The sequence below is a fragment of the Aquila chrysaetos genome, chromosome 4 (assembly GCF_900496995.4).
Source record: "Aquila chrysaetos chrysaetos chromosome 4, bAquChr1.4, whole genome shotgun sequence".
Classification (NCBI taxonomy): domain Eukaryota; kingdom Metazoa; phylum Chordata; class Aves; order Accipitriformes; family Accipitridae; genus Aquila; species Aquila chrysaetos.
Window position 1 is genome coordinate 9,447,430 of NC_044007.1, and position 27,249 is coordinate 9,474,678.

General features: G+C 38.5%; 1 protein-coding gene across 9 annotated transcripts in view; it reads right to left on the reverse strand.

Moving 5' to 3' along the window:
* EFR3A (EFR3 homolog A) overlaps window positions 1-27,249 on the reverse strand; it is a 97,662-nt gene that overhangs the window by 48,183 nt on the left and 22,230 nt on the right. For all 9 annotated transcript variants that reach the window (XM_030011427.2, XM_030011423.2, XM_030011428.2 and 6 more), the window contains 5 exons: window positions 25,087-25,163; window positions 23,148-23,275; window positions 21,293-21,443; window positions 9,111-9,232; window positions 5,243-5,392 (listed from right to left, as the gene is read on the reverse strand). In XM_030011427.2, coding sequence (XP_029867287.1) covers window positions 5,243-5,392; window positions 9,111-9,232; window positions 21,293-21,443; window positions 23,148-23,275; window positions 25,087-25,163 — 628 coding nt within the window. The remainder of the gene's footprint in view (window positions 1-5,242; window positions 5,393-9,110; window positions 9,233-21,292; window positions 21,444-23,147; window positions 23,276-25,086; window positions 25,164-27,249) is intronic.

Below are 27,249 nucleotides of genomic sequence, written 5' to 3' on the forward strand. Positions count from 1 at the left end.
AGGAGGGCGGGAGGCGGTGCAGGCCCGCAGCAGGGATCCCCTGCAGCCCTGGAGAGACCCCGCTGGAGCAGAGACCCACCCTGCAGCCCGGGGAGGGCCCCACGCCGCAGCAGGGGGATCTTTCCTGCAGGAGCTGCGGCCGTGGAGAGCCCGGGCGGGAGCAGGTTGTCCCTGAAGGACTGCAGCCCGGGGAAGGGCCCGCGCTGGAGCAGGGAGACGTGTGAGGAGGGAGGAGCGGCCGAGAGGGGCTGGGGGGGACGGACCGCAACCCCCGTCCCCAGCCCCTGCGCCGACCCTCGGGGGGACACGAGTCGGGAGGGAAGGGGTGAAGGGGGGCCTGGGGAAGAGTCGGGGTGGGGGGGCAGGTGTTTTAGTTTTTGCCTTTGTTTCTCACCATCCAGCTTTATTGTAATTGGTAATGAATTACATTAATTTTCCCCGAGTCAAGCCTGTTTTTCCTGCAATGGTAACTGGCAAGTGATCTCCCTATCTTCATCTCGACCCATGAGCTTTTCCATCCTATTTTCTCCCTGTCTTGTTGCAGGGGAGTGTAGTGAAAGAATGGCTGGGTGAGAGTTTGGCTTTTAGCCAGGGCTAACCCACCACAAGGAATGAAAAGATAAACATAGTATCTATTGTAGCATCTGGATCAGTACATACAAACCTCTAACTTTTAACCTTATTAAAATATAACACTTTGCCAAGTTGCTTTTTGCCATGCAGTATTCTTCACCTCTATGATACCACTGGGCAAGTGGACTCCCATATTCATCACATAGTATGTTACTAATAACTTGGAGGGGGGGAAAAAAAAACCAACAAACACCTTTCGCATTCGGAAATATATTTTTAAGATGTAGATATTGATGTTAATTTCCCCATACTATATTTATAAAGGTGGCCCTTGTTGAAGGAGGATTCTTCTTTCCCTAAAAGCATTGCTCTGAAAAAGAAACAAAGCCACATAACGAAAAAAATTCAGATTATCAAACTTTGCATCAGATAAATACACCATGAAGAGTGTTAAACTGCCTAAGTTTTGCTGAGAAATTTATCCTTTAACAAGAAGACGAGTTATTGCAATCATAGAAATGTACTACTGATAGTAAAGGATAATAAAAAATGATGACACAATGGGAGGGAGAGGAAAAAAGCAATGGCAGGGGAGAATTTATTACTACCACAACTACTATTTCTTCAGGTGCTAAAATACGCCAGTGAAAGACTAAATTCATTTCATATGGAAATTTAAACTTATGACTTAATGGATCTTGCAAAGCAAGGCTTTAGCATTTTATACTAATGACCAAACTTTTGTAAAGTTCAAATACTGTCATTTTCAATTTTTTTTTCACTTGGTGACTGGGAATTAGGCCAACTGTTTAAAATCAACATGGCACAAAAAGAGAGTAAGAGTACTGAATTAAAGACAGAATCCAGACACAAGAGAAGCAAAACTACAGAAATCACACAGTTTTGGACAAACCAAAACCTACTAAGGCCTGAATTCTACCACTAAGCTTTCCTGTCCTCACCATGGAGTAACTAAAATCAGCACCTGCACTGTAAACAGTGAAAGGCATAGCCTTTCTAGAAGAGTTTCGTTTCCCAGTTCTCATTTTTGATGCAGGCCTTGGTAATGTTTTTTGGTTCGTTTTTTGGCTTGTAGGTTGGTTGTGGGTCTTTTAGTTGTTTGTTTGGTTTTTTTTTTTCCTTTGTCCAAAGTCACCTCCTTTTCAGCACACAGACACCTGAATTACTAGAACAAATGAAAGGCATTTGAAATGTATTTCTGAATTTAAGTGCTTCACACATCATACCATTAAGCTGTTACTAATACTTCATTTAAATTGAGCAGTTGAGAGGCGGGAGACTGAGGAAGAAAGAAATAAAACAGTTCCACCTAAGGTGCAATATTACTTATTGAGAAGTATGGTACCTACAGGTGGCAAGTATTTTTTTTGCACAGAACACATTATAGAAACTTAAGTGAGGATTCATTTACCTACATTAACATTATGCAACTATGCATTAGGAGACGTATTTTAGACTGCAGAAATCAGTACACTAAAACCTTATTCATACTTCCAGTTCTGCAGTACAAGCTTGTGCATTAAATATGCTTAAAAGTGTTCACTGAGAGCATCAGCTTTAGTTAATGTTCACTCTTCAGCATCATAAAAACATAGCTTTAGAGCATTATAAAAAGTCAAATACTGAAATGCCACGAGTCAGATAAACACATTAACATCAAAGTTGTAATATCTTCTGATAGCAAAAGATATTCTAGTGTTTCAAGACTACTGCAATCTAAAAGTTGCAATATAAAAATCCTGTTGCCTCTGGTAACATCAGTGTTTCAGAAGCTACCGTAACATTGCTAGCTTGTCAGATTTTAATAATAAAAAAGCCCCAGGCACCCTGTTAGATAAGTAAGGAGAGAAATAGTTTTACAAATGCACAATGATTAGAATTCTAAAAGGCATGATAATTTGTATATAATCCACCATGAGTACCACTAAACTGCAGCTTTATCCAACTGCTGTGCCCCTCAATCTCTGTATTATTTTTTTTCCTGTACTGCCTAGACTCTGATCTAGACAGATGGGCTTCCTTCTCAGCACAGAAGGTACAAACAACAGTGCAGGACTGTCATTCCCATTGCTGTTTTGACACAGATTCCCTAGAACTCAGCAGGATTACAAAGGCGGCTGGGTGGGGGGAAAAAAGAAAGCAGGCTGTAGAACACATGGAGCTAGTCTATCTGGAAGAATTCTAGTTAAAATGCAGTAAAAATAAGTTATCTTTTAAATGTTTGTATATGCAATCCTATAGAAAGTGACTTCTCAGCATTGCTTGGAGTCTTATTTTAGAATAGGTTAAAGGAAGATATTGCAATCCAGTCTTCCTACTCTAAAATGTTAGTCTTAGACTGCATCACAATGTTGAAAATTATCTCCTGTTGTCTGTAGGAATCACAGTTTTATTTTGAACTTTAACAGCATCTACCTTTAAGTATTTCTCAGTTAGTGCTCCTTAGCATTATTAGTTGACAGACAATGAATATAAAACTTTGTACAGCCTCTCAAGTTTCTAAATTCAAATGAGCAACTTGCACTCATTTTGTTTCACTGACTTGGTTTTTAAACAAAGACCTGACAAATCCAGCTGCAACACTTAAAAAAAAATTACTACTATTCCTCTGCATCCAGACTTTCTGTACTACCACAAGTCCAGAGGAATGAAACATGAAATGTATTTTGCAATGAAATGGACAAGAACTACTCCCTTTAACTGTCTACCAGCTTTCTTGTAGGTAATCTCTATCAGAAAAGGTGGCAACAAGGAACTGGAAGGAAGGACGTTTTAAAGTACAGCAGTTTCCATAGCAAACATCTAATCACAGGCTTAAACTGGCTCACAGCAACTCAGCATCCCATGCATGAGAATTCCGTAACACTGCAAAACCAGGACTGGCCAAAAAAATATGACGTGACATGTGAAGCAAGACTTAACTGCTACTTTTGAGCGGAGTAGCTACAGGAATGTTTGACTATGATTAACTCACCCCATGAAAGAAATATATTCTAATCTACCTCTAAAACAGAATTTATATGAACATTATAGATATATTAGAAGGATTTGAAGTCAAGTCTACAAGTGCTAGAGTGTCCTTCTGCCTTAAACAAGGCTGGCATGTTTAGCTTTGCAGTAATCATGAAAAATATTGTACAAACTAAGTGAATTTCCAATTTCATATATCCCCATTTTAGAGATACACATAAATTGACATACATGACTGACTCTTCTGAATTTTCTTCTAGGAAACTTGAAGGAGGGAGGGAGAGTCTTTCTGGCAATGCCTTATACTATACTGAACTATGCATGGCAATTATTTTGTAATACAGAATCGTCGTGAAGAAAAAAAAAATATCTGATTTTTAGAATATGTTACACTTGCAAATTTTTCTGATAGTCACATAACTAGAATGTGCATTCAGATATACGGACAAATAACAACATCCACATATAATTATCTTTTTAAAATGTTGTTTAAATATTAAATTCTTAACTCCAAAAAGTGCCTTATCTGACATGTACTCAGAAGAATCTTGAATTAAGCTATTAAGGTTCCACAAGTAAAAATTACACTGATCTTTAAGGTAAGTGTTACCTACGTGTCCTTCAGCTTTAAACAAAAATCATTATTTTCTATGGACTTAAGTTGGGGCTATTTTCTGGAATTTCTGCTCTTTCTCAAATAATGCTTTGATTCCATCTGCCAGAACAAAATGCTTCTTACTCTTACTCTTCAAGATGCATCTGTTTGTGCTCCCCAAATATGAAGCCACATGTAAAACAAGACGAGAAATTCTCTGTAACATCATTTAAGGCCAACAGATGAACAATTTATAAATACTGTTTTCAGTTTTTCTGTCATATGCACATAATACAAGGCCCCTACTTGCCACTTGGAAAATCATTAGGTTTTTTTTCTGTTGAATGTGCAGTATAGAAAAAGTTTCAAGCAGCCAGTTCAGATGTTTAATGAACAGTTGCCTTTTGACAGATTTGTTTTTCACCACCACTACTGAATTGCTCAACAAATGATAAAAATTAGTCCTGCAGTACATATAAACTGATCTGCTTTAAGTGGTTGATCCAAATCCTATTTCAGTCAGTAAGGTGACTGCTATATCCTCATCATCAATTATCAGAGATCTTTTTTGAAGGCATACCTGGCAGGTAATATGCCTAAGAGTCATCGAAAGCCAAAAAAGAGAAGGGTGTCTACATATTAATAAATTTTAAATCCTCACTTTAAATACTGTTGCAGACAGGACAGACAGTTGTTAGTAATGGCTAAATGGGAATTAAACCCTCAATTGTTAACAGATATAACTAACAAAATAATTTGAGTCACCAAAAAGCCTGTGCTTACTAATCTCTGATGTTACAAAACACAGAGTTTACAATTTTCAAGAAGTCTAAACATGGTTATACAATTTCTGGAGAAATTTTTAGGCCAACAGAATCTGGAACAAGTGAAACAAAGGCAGTTGAAAAGACTTTAAGAGAAGAAGCGTTAAGAGCAGTTAAGCAGAGCTGCGCTATCAGTTTCAAGGAGACTCAGCTAGTAAATGTCAGTAGTTATTTCCACTAAAAAGAAAAATGTATCTATCATAAAAACTAAGCCTAAAGATTGTTTAAAAAACATGCCAGTGACCAGGAATAAAAATACCTGTCAATATCTTCTATTTTCTGCATATTAAACAGCAATGATGGTACTATCTTGTCCATGTGCTGAGGTTCCCATATAGTTGCTCGAAGTTCATCATTAACTGTTTTTCGAACCACTCCCTGAATGCCCCTGATTCCAGCAATTCGGATCCTGAGGAAGTAAAAAAGGAATTACTAAAAAGGAGAAACACAGCACCTCCCAGTATGGCTGTTTACCTATTAGACAGTAGTAATTATGTAGTGTAGAATTCCATTAAGTTCTCAAAAGCAGTAATTTGGAAATTTGGCCAATTCATTAAGGTTGCCCATATTGCCTTTAAGCGCCTTTATAGCCTTTATAGTAAAGAAGCTGACAAAACAACTGAACAGAAAGTGATCTGTAAGGATAATGCTGACACTGATCAATGAATACTCAAACTGTGTATACCACCTCCAAAAGAAAGCCACATGGGTAAAAACCCCACCAACTTTATGCAATTTACTATCCATCAGTTGATATGTGCGCAATCTCAACCTATTCCAGTGCTGAAGAAAAATATTGTGAAGTTATCACAGCAAAGCTGAAGCAATAGCTACCAGAGCCATGTGATCATGTCCTTAGAAGTTGTAGTTAACGCTGTGGATTAATCATAACAAATCTTTAAAGATTTGGGCAAGATTCACAAGATGGAAAGCAAAGGATAATTCTATCAACTTAAGCCTGATGCACAAAAGGAACCACCACTTTTATCCTAAAACCATTTGAAACAAATTAACTAAGAACTGATCAACCACAACAATAAAACAATAAAAAGGAAAAATTAATATAAGTTCTAAAAAAGACTTAGTCTAGCTGTTAGCTATTTTGTTTTGTTGAACAAAAATAGTTTGCAGGAGAATCTGTACAGTGAAATGAATGGCAAAATATTCTTTTTTGAAGTGGTAATAGCGAATTATGCCATTATAATAAATGGCGGGAATAGAATTTTACTTACTGAAAATGAGTAGAAGAAAAGGCGATATAGCAATCAAGGGAAATAAGCACAAGCTTCACTAAAATTTGAAATTACTTCTATTAAAATCCATCCCTCATTTTTTAAATCTTGATTTCAGTATGGACAACACATAACTAGCCTTTGTTCAGTCAAATTCACTACATTAAAACATTTGCTAGATGAACTACAGACCTAACCGAACTCTATAATTAGTATTTTTGTTTACATTTCCATTTGTAAATACTTCTATCTGTAGCCCCCTGATTTTCAGCTATTTCTGAACAAAGCCACGTGCATTCAATATGGATCTGATACCATTCCAAACCTTTCAAGATACTTTTAATAGGGTTACATACCAAACAGGGAAGATGGATGCACAAACAGCTAGAAAAGCACTTGCTATTGCTGTACTACAACTACAGCGCAGTATTCAATATTAAGTTTCCGATATTAAGGATCTAAGATTGACATTTAAGGCACAGAGCTTCCAAAATTCCATCACGGACACCTCTTTTTTTTTTTTCTTTTAAATTATTAGTTCTTAAGGTAATCAAGTTTTGCTGATACTGTGGCTTTAGATACATTAAATACTAGCGCTAACCTCCCCTGCTGAAAGGGAAATCTCACTTACCGGGTGACATTCAGTTTCAGACCCGGAAGCCTACATTACCTGACTACGTGTGTAGATGATGTTCAAGCTCCCATTCAAGCCAGTCAGTTCAGTGGAACCTCAAGCTATGCAGGTGAAAAGCGACTCCAGATGTCTGTTTTAGGATCAGCTGAATTACTCCCTAGCGCCCATCAACGGTATCAACTACATGTGATATCTGCTTTTAGAATTGTAATCTGTAGTCACAGCTCATCTGTTTTGTTGAATTATCTCAGTACCTACAGCAAATCTGGTATGCCAACTCCAAGAATGAAAGAGATCTTTATGAACAGCAATCAAAAGAGACACATTTAAACTGTCTACTATGATGTGGAAAAAAGTCATATTGCTACTTTTGGTCAACCTGAGTGAAAAACTGATTCACATGGGGGAAAAAAAGGTCACACTTTTGTGTGCTGGAGTGCCACTAGCACTAATTTCATGTTCTTACTATTGTACAGGAGGTTGAAAAAAGAGGGCTGAAGTACTGAGGAAGGGGCAGCATCAAATTTCATCACATACAGGAAATGTTTCATTTCTCTAAGGAAGGCTCAGATAGGTATTAAAGCAAAGATTACATTTAAATCAAGGTCATGTACAGTCTTATGTCAGTAGGATGAAATTCCTCCCTGTCTAAGGGTACATCAACATTGCAAACTGAAGCACAGGTAATGGTACAGGCTGACAATCTGAAGAGCAAAAGATTAGCACAGTTCTCTTACTCCTACAGCAATCACAGCTTTGAAGTATTTTACTTTGGGGTGTCCTTATGAGTGGTAGGTCATACTTGATAGATGAATCTGGGATGTACTAGTCTCTTAATTCATTCCAAGTTCTAGTTTATTACTAATGATAACTCTCATTTGCAAGTGGCAATGAAAGTGAAAGTAGCACTAAAAATCCTGAGCTGAGCTTCATATCCTAACCTCTTACGGAATGTTTTACAGTAAGTAATCAGTTTAACATTTCTGGTTTAGTTTCTGTAAGCCAAAAAGGCAAAAATCTCAAAAAGCTCATTAAAACATTCATGAATACTATTTGCAACCATCAGCTTCAGGTAAATATACTGTACCTGACACAAGCCTAAGTTATAAGGTAGCTGCAGGATACACCAGCTTCATTAGTGACACCTGCCTAAGAAGTTTCCATCCCCTTTGACCTTTCGTCCCCAAGTATTATTTACCATCCCTTCAGTCCTTCCCCAACCAATTCATGGGTGTTCATCCTGTAAAACCATTCACTGGAATAATCTTCCTAAAGGGAAAGAGGGTGGGGCATGAGGAAAACTACAGGAGCAGGAGGCAGATTTAATCCTAACCTTTTTAGAGACAAATTTTAGAGCAGAACCCTACGTACAGCAATAGTGCAACAAATAAGATGGGAGCAAATTATGAAAAATAAGGGGGAATGAACCAGAAAACTAAAGGAGGAGTGAATTCCTTGTTTTGTTTTCTTTTTTCCCTTAAGTGATGTACACAGTATTCACTCTTTTGAAAATACAGTTCACAGATTTTTGAAACTGCAAACTTCTAAGAAAAATCCTTACGCATTGCAGCTAACATAACAGCAGTACACCCAAGGGGTTGAATGAATGTTCAGCACATGAATTTTTCATAGGTGGCTGAACAATTTAATGCATGGAAATAGAAAAGGTGAGTAAAACAGAGATGCAAACTATAGAATCTAAAAAGCCCTAAGTTTTCTAAAATGCTCAGGAGTTAAATACTGATTGACAATTCATAGAAAGAACACTTCGCTAGGGGGAGCTGAAGTAAAAAAAAAAAAATTGAGCTTACATAATAATGTAAAAATTTGCAATACTAATTCATGAAGGCATTTCAGTTTCACACACAGTATCATACTGCAGACATCTATGAAAATTCAATTTTTAATGAGTAATTCTCAAATAGCAGACTCAAAATATGCTTTTGCTCTTCTATTCATATAAGCCCCATTAATTTCTCAAATGAGTTATGCAACTCGCACACATTTACAGTAATAAGTAGTGCTTTTCTGGAGAGAATCCATGCAATCTGGCAAGCATTATTCAGGTAAAATTCCACTTAAATATTCTAGGAGTTCTAGCCATCTAAGATTTGCAATATTCAATGCTATTTAAAAAGTCAGACTTTCATTTTCTTCTTACGGAATGAACTATTCCACCAAATATCATAATAAAAGCTGTATTACAGACTATATTAACATGTTAAGACAGTTTTCTGTAAGACAGACAGAACGGCACTTACTCGGTTTGTATTTCTGCATCGTGGTCACATGAATGACACATGGCACTGAATCGAGACACAAAGAAGTCATAGCGTCTGTGATATGAAGGTGTGTCTTCCTCAATGTTGGCAAATTTGACAAACTGGAAAATGAAATACATTTAAAAAGCTTTTCATACCAATTTCTGAAAAGAAAATAATCAATGCTAAGCTTCATTTAAGAAGTAACATAAAACATTGCATTAGGAAAGAATCCAGATTTGACAATACTTAAATATTTAACTTCAGAGAAGAAAAAGTTAAAATTGGAGAGTTTTCTTTTTAAAGCCTTTCCACTAGAACTTCACTTAGATCATTATGAAAGGGTGCAACTGCATGAAATAAAACATACTACACAATATGGAAGCATCCAACACTTGAATAGTGAATGTCATCAATTCATAGAACCATAGAATAATTCAGGTCGGAAAAGACCTTTGAGATCATGGAGTCCAACCGCTAACCTAGCACTGCCAAGTCCACCACTAAACCACGTCCCTAAGCACCACATCTACAGGTATTTTACACACCTCCAGGGATGGTGACCCCACCACTTCCTGGGCAGCCTGTTCCAATGCTTGACAACTCTTTCGGTGAAGAAATTTTTCCAAATATCCAATCTAAACCTCCCCTGGCACAACTTGAGGCTGTTACCTCTCACCCCATCACTTGTTACTTGGGAGAAGAGACTGACTTCCCACCTCACTACAATCTCCTTTCAGGTAGTTGTCCAAGCAATCAAATGGTACACTGTCACTTACAGGTTAACTAGCAACATTCTGACTTATCAAAATTCAAGTGAGAGAAACTTGGAGGCATCCTGTCAATTCTATCTTTACAAAAGGGAAAAAGGAGGAGTCAGGGAATTATAACCCAGTCAATTTTAATTGCATTCACAGAAAGACACTCTGAAAAAAAAAAAAAAAAATCCAATTTGAAAACATCTACAAAGTAACGAAGGGGTAAGTAACAGTCAACATGGATTTGTCAAAAACAAATCACATCAACCCAGCCTAGATTATTCCTGTGACAAAGAAATAGATTTTGTGAATCCAGATGAAGCAGCATCTGTCATATCTTAACTTCAGTGACACTGTTCACAAAAAAATACACAAAATCCTCAAAGTGAAACTAGGAACACATTGTCAAAAGAACACTCCCTGTAAGATAGATGCAAAAGGGTTTGGGAAAAATATAGAAAGACTTGTAAATCATCAAACTACAATAATGTATTGAGTGAACTTCTGAAGGGGCCTGTCTGGAATACAGTAGTATTTGAGTTTCACTAGAGACTTAAATGACAGAGTGGGCTCATCAAATTTTCAAAGAACACTAAGCTGGCCAGAGCTGTAGGCACACTTGATGCCTGGCTCTTGACAAACTGGAAATAGGACCTGAAAAATCAAGGAAGTAATTTAGGAATGACAAATGCAAAACACCACTTTAAGACAGCTGTACAAATACCAGCCAGACACAGCTGAATGCAGAAAAGAAACTTATAGTTATAAAAAACTGCACATTGAACAAAAGTCAACGCTGCTATACTGGCATGAAAAAGAAAACAGTATATTGTGATACATCTGTATTACCCATGACACCTATGAAGAAATTTTTGCCATCTAATTGGCACTAATAAGCCCTTAGATGAAGTACACATCCAGCTGAAGCATCGCAGCTGAAGATGGTGATTAACTGATACAGTCCTTCAATTATTCAAGGGATGAACAAAGCTTTAGATAAACACCTGTTAAAAATGACTGAAAGACATTAAATTATCTCCTTTAGAGCTGCCTAAAAGATACTAGTCTTACAATGTACAGAAGACAGCTAAAAAAAAGAAAAGAAATAAATGGTTTTCTCTGTCCAATGGTAATAGGAAAAGCAATAATGGGCTTACACTGAAGCAAAGGCTAACTAAGTTAGCCATTAAAAAACCCCTCCTTTCTAAAGCAAGCAGACTGCCTAAAGACCTTTTGAATTCTCCGTCACTGACAGTTTTAAGAACAGACTACTAAGGGAAGAAAAAAGGGAAAGGAAAGGCTGTCAGGAAAGGTTTAACACAGTGCTGGTTCTGCCCTGAAGCAGAGAGATGTCCCATTAAGATCCCTCTGCTTTTTCCCACCCCAGTATTATTCTTACCAATTGCTAAGCACAGGCTGAGGCATTTCTTGTATACTTTGCAAGATATAGAACCTGCTCTTATCAGCACGTTACTCACAAACACCTAGACAAGCCCAAAGCACTTTAGCATAATCTACAGCATACTGATTTGTGGAGGTTTTGAGGTAGTTTTCAAGCTGAAAGTGAAAGCTGTTATTTCAGAAAAAAATCACCACTTTCTACTCTATTCTTACTCCTTTTTCTGTTTTATCTAGAACACTTATCCCTTTCAACTGCACTACCAGTTCACCCACTGGAAGCTACAGGCACAGCTGAAAGTGATACAAACTATATTCTCAGCCATTACTGAAAATGGAGTAAAACTGTATAATACTAGTCTATTTTACAAGACACCGTATAGAGAATATCCTGTATAGTCAGGTAATAAGAAAGTGACATACAGTCAAAACCGCTTCTGTATAATCTACTGCCACAGTTTGAAAGACAACACACAAATAGCAACCATACTTTCTTTTCAATACAGTGACTTATAAAAAATATCATTTCCTTCCCAATAGACCCTAGAAAGTGCTTTAAATCATAGAATGGTTTGGGTTGGAGGGGTCCTTTAAAGGTCGTCTAGTCCAACCCCCCAGCAATGAGCAGGGACAAATTCTACTAGGTCAGGTTGCTCGGAGCTCTGTCCAACCTGACCTTGAATGTTTCCAGGGATGGGGCATCTACCACCTCTCTGGGCAACCTGCTCCAGTGTTTGTTTCACCACCTTCATCGTAAAAACTTTCTTCCTTATATCTAGTCTGACTCTACACTCTCTTAGTTTAAAACGATTGCCCCTTGTCCTATTGCAACAGGCCCTGATAAAAAGTCTGTCCCCATCTTTCTTATAGGCCCCCATAATAAAATACTGCAAGGCCACTGTAAGGTCTCCCTGGAGCCTTCTCTTCTCCAGGCTGAACAACCCCAACTCTCTCAGCCTGTCCTCATAGCAGAGGTGTTCCATCCCTCTGATCATTTTTGTGGCCCTCCTCTGGACCCACTCCATCAGATCCATGCCTTTCCTGTGCTGAGGACTCCACAGCTGGATGCAGTACTGCAGGTGGGGTCTCACCAAGTGGAGAACAGGGGGAGAATCACCACCCTCGACATGCTGGCCACACTTCTTTTGATGCAGCCCAGGATACAGTTGGCCTTCCGGGCTGCGAGCACACATTGCTGGCTCACAACTAGCTTTTCATCCACCAGCACCCCCAAGTCCTTCTCCGCAGGGCTGCTCTCAATCCCTTCATCCCCCAGCCTGTATTGATACCAGGGGTTGCCCCAGCCCAGGTGCAAGACCTTGGCACTTGGCCTTGTTGAACCTCAGGAGGTTCACATGGGTCCACTTCTCAAGCTTCACTATGTCCCATCTGGATGGCATCCCTTCCCTCAGATGTGTCAACTGCACCACTCAGCTTGGTGTCATCTGCAAACTTGCTGAGGGTGCACTCAATCCCACTATGTCATTGATGAAGATATTGAACAGTACTGGTCCCAGGATGGACCCCTGAGGGACACCACTCGTCACCAATCTCCATCTGGACATTGAGACGTTGACCACTACCCTCTGGATGTGACCATACAACTAATTCCTCATCCACTGAACAGTCCACCCATCAAACCCATACGTCTCCAATTTAGAGAGAAGGATGTTGTGGGGGACCACGTCAAAGGCCTTACAGAAGTCCAGACAGATGACATCAGTAGCTCTTCCCTTGTCCACGGACGTAGTCACTCCATCACAGAAGGCCACTAGGTTGGTCAGGCAGGACTTGCCCTTGGTGAAGCCATGCTGGCTGTCTTAAGTCACCTCCCTGTCCTCCATGTGCCTTGGCAGAGCTGCTAGAAGAATCTCTTCCATGATCTTCCCAGGCACAGAGGTGAGGCCGATAGGTCGGTAGTTCCCAGGGTCTTCCTTTCTACTCTTTAAAAATGGGTGCAGTGTTTCCTTTTTTCCATTCACCAGGGACTTCACCTGACTACCATGGCTTTTCAAATATCATGGAGAGCGGCTTGGTAACTACATCAGCCAATTCCCTCAGGACTCTGGGATGCAGAACGTCAGGTCCCATAGAATTCTGTGTATTCAGGTTCCTCAGGTGGTTACAAACCTGATCTGCTCTTACAATGGGAAGGACTTTTCTCCCCCAGTCCCTGCCTTGCGGTCCGTCTACTCAAGAGGTATGGAAAGAGAGGTTGCCAGTGAATACTGAGGCAAAAAAGATGTTGAGTACCTCAGCCTTCTCCTCATCCGTTCTTACTGGTTTGCCAGTCTTGCTCATCAGAGCAGGTACACTTTCTTTGTCCTTCCGTTCCTGGCTATATACGTGTCGAAGCCCTTCCTATTATTCTTTGCATCCCTTGCCAAGTTCTGCTCCAGCTGCACCCTGGCCTTCCTGACACCATCCCTACACAGCCAGGCAGCGTCCCTCTGCTCTTCCCAGGAGACCTGTCCCTGCTTCCACTGCCTGTGCATTTCCTTCTTGCCCTTTAGTTTGACCAGCAGGTCTCAACTCAGCCATGCCAGTCTCTTGCCTTCCTTGCCTGATTTCTTGCACTTGGGGATCGAGAGCTCTGGCGCTCTATGGAAAGCATCTTGAAGATCTGCCAGCTCTGTTCTGCTCCCTGTCCCTGAGGGCAGTTTCCCAGGGGGTCCTCTTGACTCACTCCTTGAACAGCTGCAAGTTTGCTTTCCTAAAATTCAGGGTCCTGACTTTACTCTTTGCTTGACCCATATCCCTCAGGACCACAAACTCCACCAGTGTGTGATCACTGCAGCCCAGGCTGCCTCCAATCTTGATATCATCGATGAGCTCACTTGCCTTGGTGACCATCAGGTCCAGTATTGCATCCTGTCTGGCAGGGCTGTCTATTACCTGGCTTAAGAAGTTATCCTCAGTGCACTCCAGGAGCCTCCTGGATTGCTTACAACTCACCGTGCTACTTTTCCAGGAGATGTCGGGGTGGTTGAAGTCCCCCAGCAGGATGAGAGCCAGCGAGCGCGATGCTTCCCGTAGCTGGGGTAAGGCGGCTTTGTCAGTAGCTCCCCGTGACCGGGCAGCCTGTAGTAGACACCAACCACAAGGTTGCCTGTGTTGCCTCGCTCTCTAATTCTCACCCATAAGCTTCCAAACTGCTCATGGCTGTTCTTCAGAGACAGCTCTTCACCGTCTATCCGTTTCTTGATGTAGAAGGCAACCCCTCCGCCCCTCCTCCTTCCTCGCCTGTCTCTGCTGAACAGCCTGTAGCCATCGATAGCCACACTCCAGTCATGGGATTTGTACCACCAAGGTTCCGTAATGGCAACTAGGTTGTAGCTTTCTAGCAGCATTGTGGCTTCCAACTCCTCCTGTTTGCCGCGCGCATTGGTGTCGAGGTCCTTCAGCTGGGCTGTCGGCCATGTCAGCTTTTTGGAGGAGCACACCTTAATTCCTTTGAGGGATTTCACTGTGTTTCCCTGCTGGCTCCTGTTACCTCAGGAGCCCCTGGCTCCTCTCCATAAGACTTCAGGTGTGCTGCAGTGGAGCCAGCAAGTCTCAGAGCAACAGGCTGAGGGCCCTCGCTAGCACCCCGTCCCTCCGGCCTCGGCGTGTCATCCCACGGCTTGTCACGGGCAAGCCTGATATTATCCCCTTCCTCCGTCAAGTCTAGTTTAAAGCTCTGTCGAGCAGCCCCGCTAGCTCGTGGGCAAAGACCATATTCCCCCTTGGAGAAAGGTGAATCCCATCTGGCACCAGCAAGCCTGGTGCCGTGTAGGCCATCCCATTATGGAAAAACACAAAATTGTGGCGGTGACACCAGCCACAGAGCCATGTATTAATAGATTGGCCCCATCTGTTTCTTCCCATGTGGCTGCCTGCAACTGGAAGGAGAGAGGAAGAAACAACCTCTGCTCCAGATTCCCTTAGCAACCATCCCAAGGCCCTGAAGGCTCTTTTGATCACCTTTGGACTACGTGTTGCAGCTTCATTGCCACCCACATAGAAGAGCAGTCTTAAGTCTTACTGGTTTGTTTCATGGAATTGTTAATTACAAAACAGAAATAGATTTTTTTTTTTTTTTAAAACAGGAACCTAATTAGTCCTTTACAATTTAATAAAGCATAAACTCCAGGGGTTAAAAAAAAATATAAAATCATTATGACCTTAGTGTTTTCCATACATTCAAGTGTTCAAGTCTACAATCGATTCACCCAGCAAACTTCCATAAAAGCATGTAAAAGAACAGAAGCAAAACATTTAAAGAACATAAAACACAATGGGAGTGGCCATGATAACATTAAATCATCTAGCATTTAATATTAGCATGATGTAGCTTTGCAGCAGGGAAGAAAGTACCCAAAAGTTAAACCTCTCAAAATGGCACACACAGTAAAATGTCCAGAAAGGGCAAAGTCTTTTTATTTCGTCATGTGTATAACAAAACAATTTCACTCACTGAACATAAAGCATTTCTGAAGCATATGCCAGGATTAGCATTCAGATGACTGAACATTTAGGCCACAGGAAAGCTCACTGTGATAACACTGTTTTGAGTTCCACTGTCATTCAGGAAGTTATACAATTCCATCTCATTATAGAAATTTTAAGTTTTTACAGTACACAGTCTATACTTTCTCCTTTCTTAGCAGTGGTGGTCTTAAGCTGTTGTTGTTGTTAAATAAATAATATTTTACTCCTAAGCACCTAAGGTATTTTCAAGCATACTTCAAATATAAAAATTATTCAACCTAAAAAAGGACAAAACTCATGAAAGTCTAAACACTTGCGTGGTACAAAGCTTTTATAGATGTAAACATGTCATTCAGTCATAATAAATGCTTGCAATCACCCAGTGGTAATTTATGGAAGTTTTACCAGTATAAGCATCTTCTCTATTTGTACAATACAGAAGGTACAAAAAGGAACTTACATTGGTAATATCTTATCTCCATTAATTTGAAAACCAATAAAATTCAATCAGTATAAAAATGTATAAATCTATCATGAAATAAAGAAGGAACATATTATCTATTCAGAAGATGTTTGTTCCAGACTGAGTCAAGGAAGTTGGATCATATTACCAGGGAGACAGAGACTGTGCAAGTGCTGTAAATCATGCAAGTTCTCAAACTAAATTCCTAAGGACATCATTTCTTATATATATTTATGCTGCCTTATCGCTCTTACGTAGCCAGTACAGTAGGAGAAAAATCATAATTTTTAATGAACCCTGGACGTCTTTAAATAAGGTCAGGTTTTTGCAGCAATTCAAAAACAGATAATCAGCATGCATTGTATTTAAGTTTGAGTTATGTTATTTAAAGTATCTCCCTGTAAAAACTGTAGGCTGGATCTGAGCAGTAATTTTTTTTTATATTTGAGCTCCTCAGTCTGTATTCTACAGCTTGCAATTTTCTTATGTTTCAGATAGGGGAAAGGGGGTGCTGATACTGATAGTTAACATCATTTATAGACAAAGCTACTGTATTTCAGGAAACTGTCACATAGGAAGACATGATATCCTATAAACATGAGACACTTAGAAACTACACAGTACGGCATTAATCAGAAGTGCGTGAATGTATGTATGCACTTCAAACAAATGCAAAAAGGACAAACGCTTCAACTTTTCTAAATAGAAAAGTTTCAAACACTGGATTCATGCATTAACGTCACAAACACAGTATTAAAATGATCACAATAAATAATAACAAGGTAAGGTTCTCAGCAATAGGTATTGGTCATTTAGTTCAGTTATTAATAGTTAAGGTCACCTGACACTTTTCGTTTTGAGTTTTATTGGAGTAGGATGGATAGCTTCACAATCTATTTTACTTCATGCCACTTCGATGAAAATTATCCTGAACACCACATGTGCAGTTGTGTAATGAAGTCAGTAATGGTATGTTGGGTTACAGGGCCTTATTAGTGTGGCTATGAAACTGCAACACCAGAGATAACAAGCATGAGGTGGGGGAAGCAATATTTAACTGAGAATGACCCTAAAAGGACTGCCTAAAGAGATTTATCTAGGATCACTCAAATTCTAGTAAGGGCAGACATAGAATTTAGAAGATAATTTAACAACCTACAGGATGAGAAAGAATGCTTTGTGTAATTCTGTCTCTCTCTACGTTTAACTCCTATAAAAAAAGATAGAGCAGGGATCCTAGAGATTAAATACTTCATTGCATATTAAATCACTACTAGTACATAACTCTGTATTGGTACATGGAATGAAAGAAGCATCTTGTAATAAAGATAAGTTTGAACCCCATACTTCCAGATTAGCATGGTACAGACAAGCTGGACAAACAAATTGAGTACTCTACTGGGAATATTAATTCTGACATTCCTTAATTTGACAGTCTTGACATTTTATACTATTTTTACATATACAAGCACTTCAATTCTGCCAATAACAACTGCTTTTATAAGCCAACTCTAACAGATACAAAAATCTTGTTATATCAAGCACTGACTGGTCACTTTTCCACTTGGGATACTGCTTGTCTTCTTTTAAATAACAAATGATGACAACTAGCAATAACAGTCACCTCCTCATGCACAGGAAGCTCAACAATGTCACTGATGGTATCATCATTTCACTGCTCCTAAGAAGAAACTGCCCTTCTAAAATGAAGCGCCCTATCAACTAAAGAAAGCATTTGCGGCAAATAATTTAAAACGTGGTAATACTGGGTTCTACATGTATCTGCTCTTTTCGGATGGAAAACCAATGTTTTACTATCAAAATACAAAGAAGAATTCACCCCATCAACATTCTGTATTACCTTAAAATGTGTTGTACTCAACTGAGTTTTGTCATCACAATTTAAGATGAAAGTTTTACTAAATTATGCACCTCATTGGTTTTGACCAGCTGCTCACTAAATAAATTTCCTGGACCCTCTCTAAAAAAAAATTGACAGAAAATTAAAAATATTATAAAAAATTATCTCATCCCCCAGAATTTTGACAAGTTCAAAGATTTTAAAGGTGTTCACACCTAGACAGGAAAAACAAGTATAATTAATTCATACTATCCTAGTAATGTAACTACTATGGATCTAAGCAAAACATTTAAGCATTTGTACATAAGAGATAAAGACGTTTTACATGATATTCAGCTACTGAAATTCTGCAAAATGGTTAGGGTGAGAAATTTAGTATTGCCATAAACTTCTAAGTAAAAGCTTACTGCAATCAGCCTCCAGATTCTATAATACTTAAGCCAGGGAAATCTCACTTTTTCCCACCACAGTTTTTCAGTTTCCTCACCAGCATATGCTATCCTAGCACATGGTTAATAAAAATATCTTCCATGACAGAAAAAGACATTTTGAACTTCATAGACACTGCCAATTTGAAATCTGGTCTACTTAAAAAAAAAATACAATTCAACATATCCACTATCAAATTTCACCTGTTTTCAAGTATCTGCCTATATAAGTAGATTTACAATTATGTTATAAAAAAATCATTGCTGCTGTAGAAAATAAGTTAACATAATTTACAAATGTAACATATAAAAGTCATAATTATGTACATAATTATATGTAACCTGAAGATCAGGCATAAAAGTACATAAATGAAAAAGAAACAGTTGTTTTTCTAATACAGTAATCTTCAGGTTTGCTTTTTAGAAGTAAATCAACTTAAAAATGAAGTTTAACTTCAAAAAGAATTTAAGAAGTCAAACAGCTGAATGAAACCTTTGGTTTTTTGTAAGACAGAGCACCAAGTAGAGTAAGTTCTGCATCCAAACCCAGATATTTGGAAGTCAAGGAAGAAGCCTTGGAAGACAGTGGGAGCTTACAGATCTTTATGAGACTTTAAACTATTCAGAGCCACTCAGTACACAGATGTCTCCTTTGAAACCCTGACTTCTGAGCAATCACAAGAGTCCCCACAGCTGAAACAAAATCTGCTTGTGAGGCTGAAAAAAACCCCTACAACTCAAGACAGTTGAATCTTACTTGAAAGATATCATTGCCTTTGTGTCCCAGTGAAGCTCTGAAAGTCAGCTTTGGGATGGAAAATAATCAAGATCTACTTATAGCCACAATCATACCCCATATCTTTTTAAGCGTAAGCAGACTATGAATTTGTATTGGCCTGAAATTGAGTTTAACCTAAAAATATTATGGAACTTTTCCAAAGGTTGCTTCACTTTTCACCAGTTTAAAGATGTTTACTTCACATGCAATTTATTATTCTCTTCCAGACAATACCAGTTTCCACTCCAAAGTGGTACACTAGAATAACTAAAGCACATGAAAGATTATTCAGTCACTCTACCATCTCTACTCTTTTTGGGGTTTTTTGTTTGTTTACTTATTTATTTCCTTCGGGAGGAGAGGAAAAACTAAAAAAGACTAAATGGGATGATAAACTTTCTCCATGTCCCAACAAAATTTATTTAAGAACACAGTAGGTCAGTGTCCTTGGTAACAGACAAGCTGTCAGTACCAATACACCTTGCTCCTTTTGACACAAAAAGACTCGGTCTTTTCTCTCCATTGACTATAGAAGGCACCTAGGGAAATTAGCATAATTAGGCTAAAATTAGCTTTTGGAATACTGTTGAAGAGCCGTATAGATTCACTCTCCTCACAGAATTTGACATCTTATTTAGGAAAACGTAATTATTTTTGGTTAGTAAGTTTTACAACAGACAAACACGAATTATCTCCTAATTTAGGAAGTCCATTAATCTGCTTTGCTCATAAAAGACTTCATTAGGAACTGACAGGGATATCAAACAGATTACCATAAGGTGGAGTTGTGCTCAATAACATTCGTTTGGAAGTGACATGTGCCTTGTAAATCAAAGTGGAGGTTGGCAGTAACTGTTTGCCACCATGGATTTTAAACAACTGGAAAGTGATGTGCATCTTGCCATTTGGCAGCCCAGGAAATAAATTCCAAAGCTATTTCCCTAAGAGGTCTTGCCCAGGCATTATTATACAAACAAATCAAAAGAAGCAGGGTAGTCTGGCTCAAAAATATTTAAAAATAAATAAATAAATAAATAAATAAATAAACTCATTACCCTCAGTAAAGCTGCCCTGCTAGTTTGGGGCACAAGGGGACACATCCCCTACATCAGAGCAAGAACTCTCTGCATTGCACTGTAATAAGAAATTCTACTCCAGAGTAGCACCACTGTACTACACCTTCGTGTTTCTCTGAACTGCAACTCCATTTAATTCCATCAACTGGAAATCATGCTCAAAGGAAGCCCAACAGTTTTACAGAATCCACAAAGAACCCTCATGCTGCTAACAATGGCAACATACACGAAATGCAAGCATTACTTCTTTACTCATGTAAAAGCAATCACTCTAAGTGAAAACAGTCAAACCTGGAATTTATGAGATTCCTATTGTACTAGCTGGGAAATACAATGTTTAGAAAGGAAGTATGACAGAACTGTAATACTGATTGCACCCATCACTATTTGGAAAACTAGATCTCCAGGTCTTCATTTTGACACTTTTAGTTATGCCCTTTGAGCCTGGATCTGAATCCTGAAATATTTAAGCTAGTAAAATGGTGAGGTTATAATACTGAACTTTTGCCTCCTGACTACTTTTCAGCTAAGAGGAATCTTTCTGTGTAGTGTCAGTGCTGTGGAGAAGGATGTGATTTCCTCCTTCTCACACCATGGCTCTCATTGCTGGAGAGCAAGGAAACACTGTCTTACCTATACAATGGCTCCAGGAGGTGTGTTTAAAGATTCAAAATATGAAATCACAGAACAGCTTTCCTGTTCCTTCTAAAAGGAGTTATTTCTACAGGGGATGAGCCCAGCCATCAAAGGAATTTTAGAGACTGAAAGGCAACCATTTTTCTGCCTCCAGATGGTATCTGCTCTGTGTTTAGGCCCAAATGGTATACCCTGCCACATACAGAATCTTCTCAATTCATGTTAACTGGCAGATACTTTGCAACTTCTGAAACTACTTTCCCATAGCAAATAAGCAGAGCTTTATTCTGATTTCATTTAGTATCTTTACTCACAGAATTAGTTCCAAGAACTTGCAGCTTTGGTTCGCCTGATTCCAGAAGCTTGGCTACCATATGAAGGAAACTTTCCACAAATGGTTTTATGCTTTGAGAATGGCAAGCCATTAGAAGTTGGTCCAATGCCTCCATGGCAATTAAAACATACCTGAAAATTAATTAGAGAGACTCACATAAAGATGTGCTACATTTATCATTACCTGAGTTAGTTCAATTTAGGTCCTTATTACTACAAAAATTAGAAAAGAAAGAATGGAAGGCACGTATTTCCCACTGTATAAAAATGGAAGTTATTGGTATTTCCTGGGGTTTTTTGGGGGGGTGGGGGGGGGGGCAGGGGGGGATTGAGTGTTTTTTAGAAGGGGTGTCATAATACTTGGTAACAAGAGTAAATATAGTTCAATTATCTTTCCTAGCACATTTTATTTTCAATTATAAATCCCAGCTTTCTAGTCTACAGATCCTCTGTCTATCCAAACCTCAGCATGGAAAGCCAGCAACTTATCCATGCTCCTGCACAGTCAGGCAACATGCGAAGTAAATGAAAAAGAGTAAAGAAAAGCAGTCAACAAAATTAATTACCCTAAAGAATAGCCATTTACACATTCCATAAAGTTATAAAAATAGCTTTTGACATCATGAAGGCCAAAAATGATGGCCTGTGATGGATGCTGCCTTTCTTTCCAACTCCTGCCACTTCTTAGACTCAGTGTTTTCCTCCTCCATTTCCACATTCTTTAAAATCTTCTCCCTCTTTTGACTCTACATTCTTTAAAATTTATAGCTCATAAAGGACTTACAGTATGACAGTTTTAAAGTTCCCATTTAAATACAATTTAGCCAAAAGGGCTAAAAAGAAAGATATCCCAAATTCCCACTACCCTGAATGACATTCAAAGGTGTATTGGGTTTAAATGGCAAGGTTTTGGTAGCAAGGGGGGCTGCAGGGGTGGCTTCTGTGAGAAGATACCAGGAGCTGCCCCCATGTCAGACACAGCCAGCTCCAAGACAGACCCACCACTTCCCAAAGCTCAGCCCCTCATCGACACTGGTAGCGCCCATGGAGGACCACGGAGGAGCAGATATCCACACTGCAGACCGAGGAGGACCTCACGCTGGAGCAGGTGGATATGCCCTGAAGGAAGCTGGAAGGGCCCTGCTGGAGCAGGCTCCTGGCAGGAGCTGCAGCCGTATGGAAAGGACACCACGCAGGAGCAGCTTTTCTGGCAGGACCTGTGATCTGTGGGGGATCCACGCTGCAGCAGTCCATTCCTGAAGGACTGCATCCCGTAAAAAGGGCCCATCCTGGAGCAGTTCTGGAAGGACTGTCTGCCGTGGGAGGGACCCAACACTGGAGCAGGGGAAGAGCATGAGGAGGAACTAGCAGCAGAGACAAGATGTCACGAGCTGACTGCAACCCCCATTCCCCATCCCCCTGTGCTGTGCCGGGGGGAGGAGGTAAGGGAGTCAGGAGTGAAGTTGAGCCTGGGCAGAAGGGGGGCTGAAGGGAAGATGGGTTTAGCTTTATTTTTATTTCTCACTATCCGACTCTGTTATTAATTGGCAATAAATTTAATCTTCCCCAAGTTGAGTCTTTTTTGCCCATGATGGTAATTGCTGAGCGATGACCCTGTCATCTCAACCCATGAGCTTTTCATCTCATTTTCTCCTCCATCAGGCTGAGGAGGAGGAGTGAGAAGAGTGGCCTGCGTGGGCACCTGGCAGCCAGGCAAGGTTAACTCACTACAAAGAGACTGGGTCTGTCTTGCCTCCAAAATTTGATCAGAACAAACATGACAAAATGCAGCTACATGTTAGCATCTATTTCTAATGCTGTGACTTATTTCCTTACCCATAGCGATGTCTGACAACATCTCTGCTCAGTCTCTCTGCTAGGTAAGCACCAATTCGATCGAGCTTTTCTGGTGCAGAAACCGCATAGAAAGTCAGCTTCTCCATATCAGCCTTAACAAGACCATCCTAAAAACAGACATACAAAATATAAAAGTTCACAGAAAGTATAAAGCTTTTGAGGTGTTTTTCCTTTTGTCTACTCAACATTTAAAGATTCGAGCCATAAAGATGGGAATAAGGTACTGGAAAAAAACCCCAAACTTTTCAGCAAAATTCAATAGCTTAGCTGCAAAAATCAGCAACATAAAAAACTAAGTAAAATATTTTTTAAAGAAATGAAGCAACTACCTTCCCCCATCTTTTTTTCAGGGGGGAACAGGTATTCCAAAAGAGGGTATTTAGTGATATATGTCACCAGTTCTAAGACACCTTTTTCCTACCAGTACAATGTAATATTTTTTCTTTTCCCATTCCCCCCCAAAAGTATATTAGATGCATAACTTTGACACTATATACAAACAAGTTTGTAGGTTAAATATTTTAGATTGTAGTTTAAATATTTTATTTCTTCAGTGTCACATCTTGGACAAGGCTGACATACAGGATACCTGAAGGCTAATCGTTAGAACAAGATCAAAGATTAACATATTAGTTCCAACATGAACTGTGATACGGATCTCCTCAGATGAGGTTATAATTAGAACTATTAGGTAAGAAGGATAAGGCTTTTTTGTCTTTTTTTTTTCTTGTTTACAAAAACATTATCTTTTTCAAATAAATAACTTCGAAGCTTTTAACACACTCATTATTAATTAATGTATTTTATCAAGAAAGTCTTCTCAAACTTTAGAAAAGGTCTGTAATTCAGTGAAACATCATGGACTGGCTTGTGTCCTGCACTGAGCCAATGTATATTCACAAAGCAGAAACTAAGGAGTGCCAACTCAGAGCTACTGAGTGAGAGTAAAGCTATAAAACTACAACTGTAGCAATTCCGGGTGTTTCTAGACCTGTATCACACAAGTAGATTAAAACAAATAAATCTATAAAACCATACTGTTCCATGCTTTCAACATACTGTATACACAGAAAACATTTCCCCTGAAGCCAGAAACATACACTTACATAGTAACTAGCACTCAGTAACAACACATTTTAAAGAAAAGCCCACGTACTTTCTAAGAATAAGCCAAATATTATACAAATGCTGTGCCGACTGTTCTGCTTACTTCTACTATAAAGAAGATAACAAAATCTGGCAACGCATTTTAAAAAATACAGCAGCAGAAACATAAGCTCCTGATCTGTCTGAACCATCACATGATTATGTATAGATACAGGCATTACTAAATGGTAACACAGAAGTTATTTATTTTCACAGAGACTAAGAGCTAGGCTTTAATATAGCTCCAAGACTGTTCCAGTGAAATGAAAAGACTGCGTATGAATAACTGGAGAAATTAAAAAACAACAACAAAAAAACATTTTGTATCACAACAGTCTACCAGAACTATAAAAACTTACATAGTCAATATGTCAAGAGTATGCCAAGGAAATTAAAATCTTGTAGAAAAATAGAAAATGTTCACACCTGCAACCATAACAAAACAAGTATTTGTGGTTCTAAGTAGTTATGAAGTTAAGTGCTACCTCTGCTGCAGAATACTCTGTTTAATTAAATCTCTATTTCTCTGTACAAAACACACTAATTTCACTCTTCAATACGCACAGCCCTGCTTTGAAAAGGGAATTAGCTCAGATGATCTGTAGAGGTTCCTTTCCAGCTAACCTCTATTAAAGCTATGAAGTGCTAAAGCAGAATTTACTGTAAAATGTTAAAACAGAAAAGAAAAAAAAAATTGCTAAATTGCTAAAAGTAGTTACTAACAACAATTTTTCAAATGCCAATACCTTAAAGTTTTAAAGTCAACACTCACTTTTGGATCTTCAGGAAATATGTTATCTACCAGACGCTTGTAGCGAGGTCTCAAAGCAGCACAGCAACAGCACACTCCTGCAGAGAGATTCACCCAACAGAATTTAGAATTAAGTTTTAGGAACTCCGGTATTTTCATTTGAAGAGACTAGCTGATAAGCAAGGAGGAAGAAGATACAGTGAATTCAGCTGCTTGTTACTATCAGCAATAAAACCAAATTAAGGTAATTGAAAATGACTGAGAAGTCAAATAAGCAAAACTACTATTATAATGTAACACATGAGAAAATATGCAAGCAACCTGGGTACTAGAAATGCACCTGTCATCCAGCCATACTTAAAAGCATGCAGAAAAATCAAGAAATTTCAAAATTTAGTAACGTTAAAACCAAGGCTACTTCATTTGCTGTTTTATCTTAATTCTGAATGATCATTTCAAAACATATCTAAACATGCATTATGTTCACTTTTCTACAAAAAGAGTCAACTACAAAATCTTCTGTTTTCAGGCAACCATATAAAGCAATACAAAGCACAATATACAAAACAAGCTCTCCCTTCATTATCCCACTATTTTACTAGGCATCAGACAGGAGACAGTCACTTGAAGTGAAGAAAGGTATTTTTCTTACCTCATTTCTACTCTCCTACTCATACTGTACTTACATAAAGATAATCAGAACACTACATGTAACTTTTAATTCTATTAATTTAAAAAGAGTCATAATGCCTGCTCTAACAAGATAGAAACCTACAAACTATGGTTTGTTTTTTCTAGCATTCAGGACTACTAGAACTCTGGAATAATTCCAGTTTACTTGAAGTAAAACTTAGCACAAAAAAAAAACCCTGAAAAATGTTTCTAGATATCTGTCCAATTGTTTTATCAGTGCAGATTTATTCCCAAGAAATTTGAATGTTTTGACAAATCAGGTTTTAAATGTTTTAGTGGACTTATTATCAATTAACTCATTGGTCAGGTCTCAGATTAACATAAAGCAGCAGCTTTAGTGGCATAAGAGTCACTAAATTGGAAATAATATACTGAATAATACTATAGCAAGTATGCACACAGATCCGTGGCTGGCTGGTCTTTCAAATCTCAGTACCTAGAGCATTCAGAGTAGCTAAATGTCTTACAAATACCTTATTAAAGGTATTAATATATGTACTCCAAAAAATCATAAAACACTTTGCTAAAAAGAGTTAAAGCAGCAAAAGCTTTTACTGAAAGTCAAAATAGGGAAAAGAATAAAGGATATGTTGGCAGTAACTTTGATGATTATAATTTATCTGCAAATTTTTCAGGATGTGAAGAAGCATTAGACAAATACATCAGGATTTGTACTTCTTTACTTATGATATCCAAGTAACCTTGGTTGTTTTTAACCATATTTATGAGAACATCTGGAAGATTCGTGACAAAGACTTCCCTTGCTGTACTTGTTTTTATTACAAGACTCTGCATAAGTAGATATTGTCCCTCTATTTCACCTGTTTTCTGATACTACTTATCTTTTGGACAAAAAACTGAATTGCTCATAGTCCTTCAACTTAATTCTTGCAATTTATTTAATCGGAAACAATTATTAAAGATAGAGCTATGATTTTAAAAGCACACTTTTAAGTTCTCCTCAGTGGTCTTTTAATTCAATTCATTAATTATAGAGTCATACATCACCAGGAAGATGAACACAGACTTACAACTTCAATACCTAACTATGAAAACAAAAAAAACATGCAAGGAATAAACAGCTGGAATATTAAGATTTTTTGTGTGAAACAGTACTTTGTGACTACTGTTAAGTTCTTCGTATGACTCCTTCTGTTGATACCTCCTACTCACAGAACGTAAACCAATCTAACAGAATCTAACCAATGTAAAAATATGCATTTACATAAAAGCTGCAGGTCCTAAGTAGCTAAAATCAAAGCTATTTCATACGCCACTGGGAAACATAAGTATCAAGAGAGGTTAAAAACCTACTTGACTTAAACCAGAAATAATTCATAGCTGTACAACTAGATTCTATTGAAAGCAATGTTGTGTTACATTTTAAAAGTAAGTACAATCATAAGAAAACAGTACCTCATTAGTGTCTAGTATATCACTCAGTATTCGGAAATCCAAGTAACACCATCAAAATCCAGTGAATATTGTTAA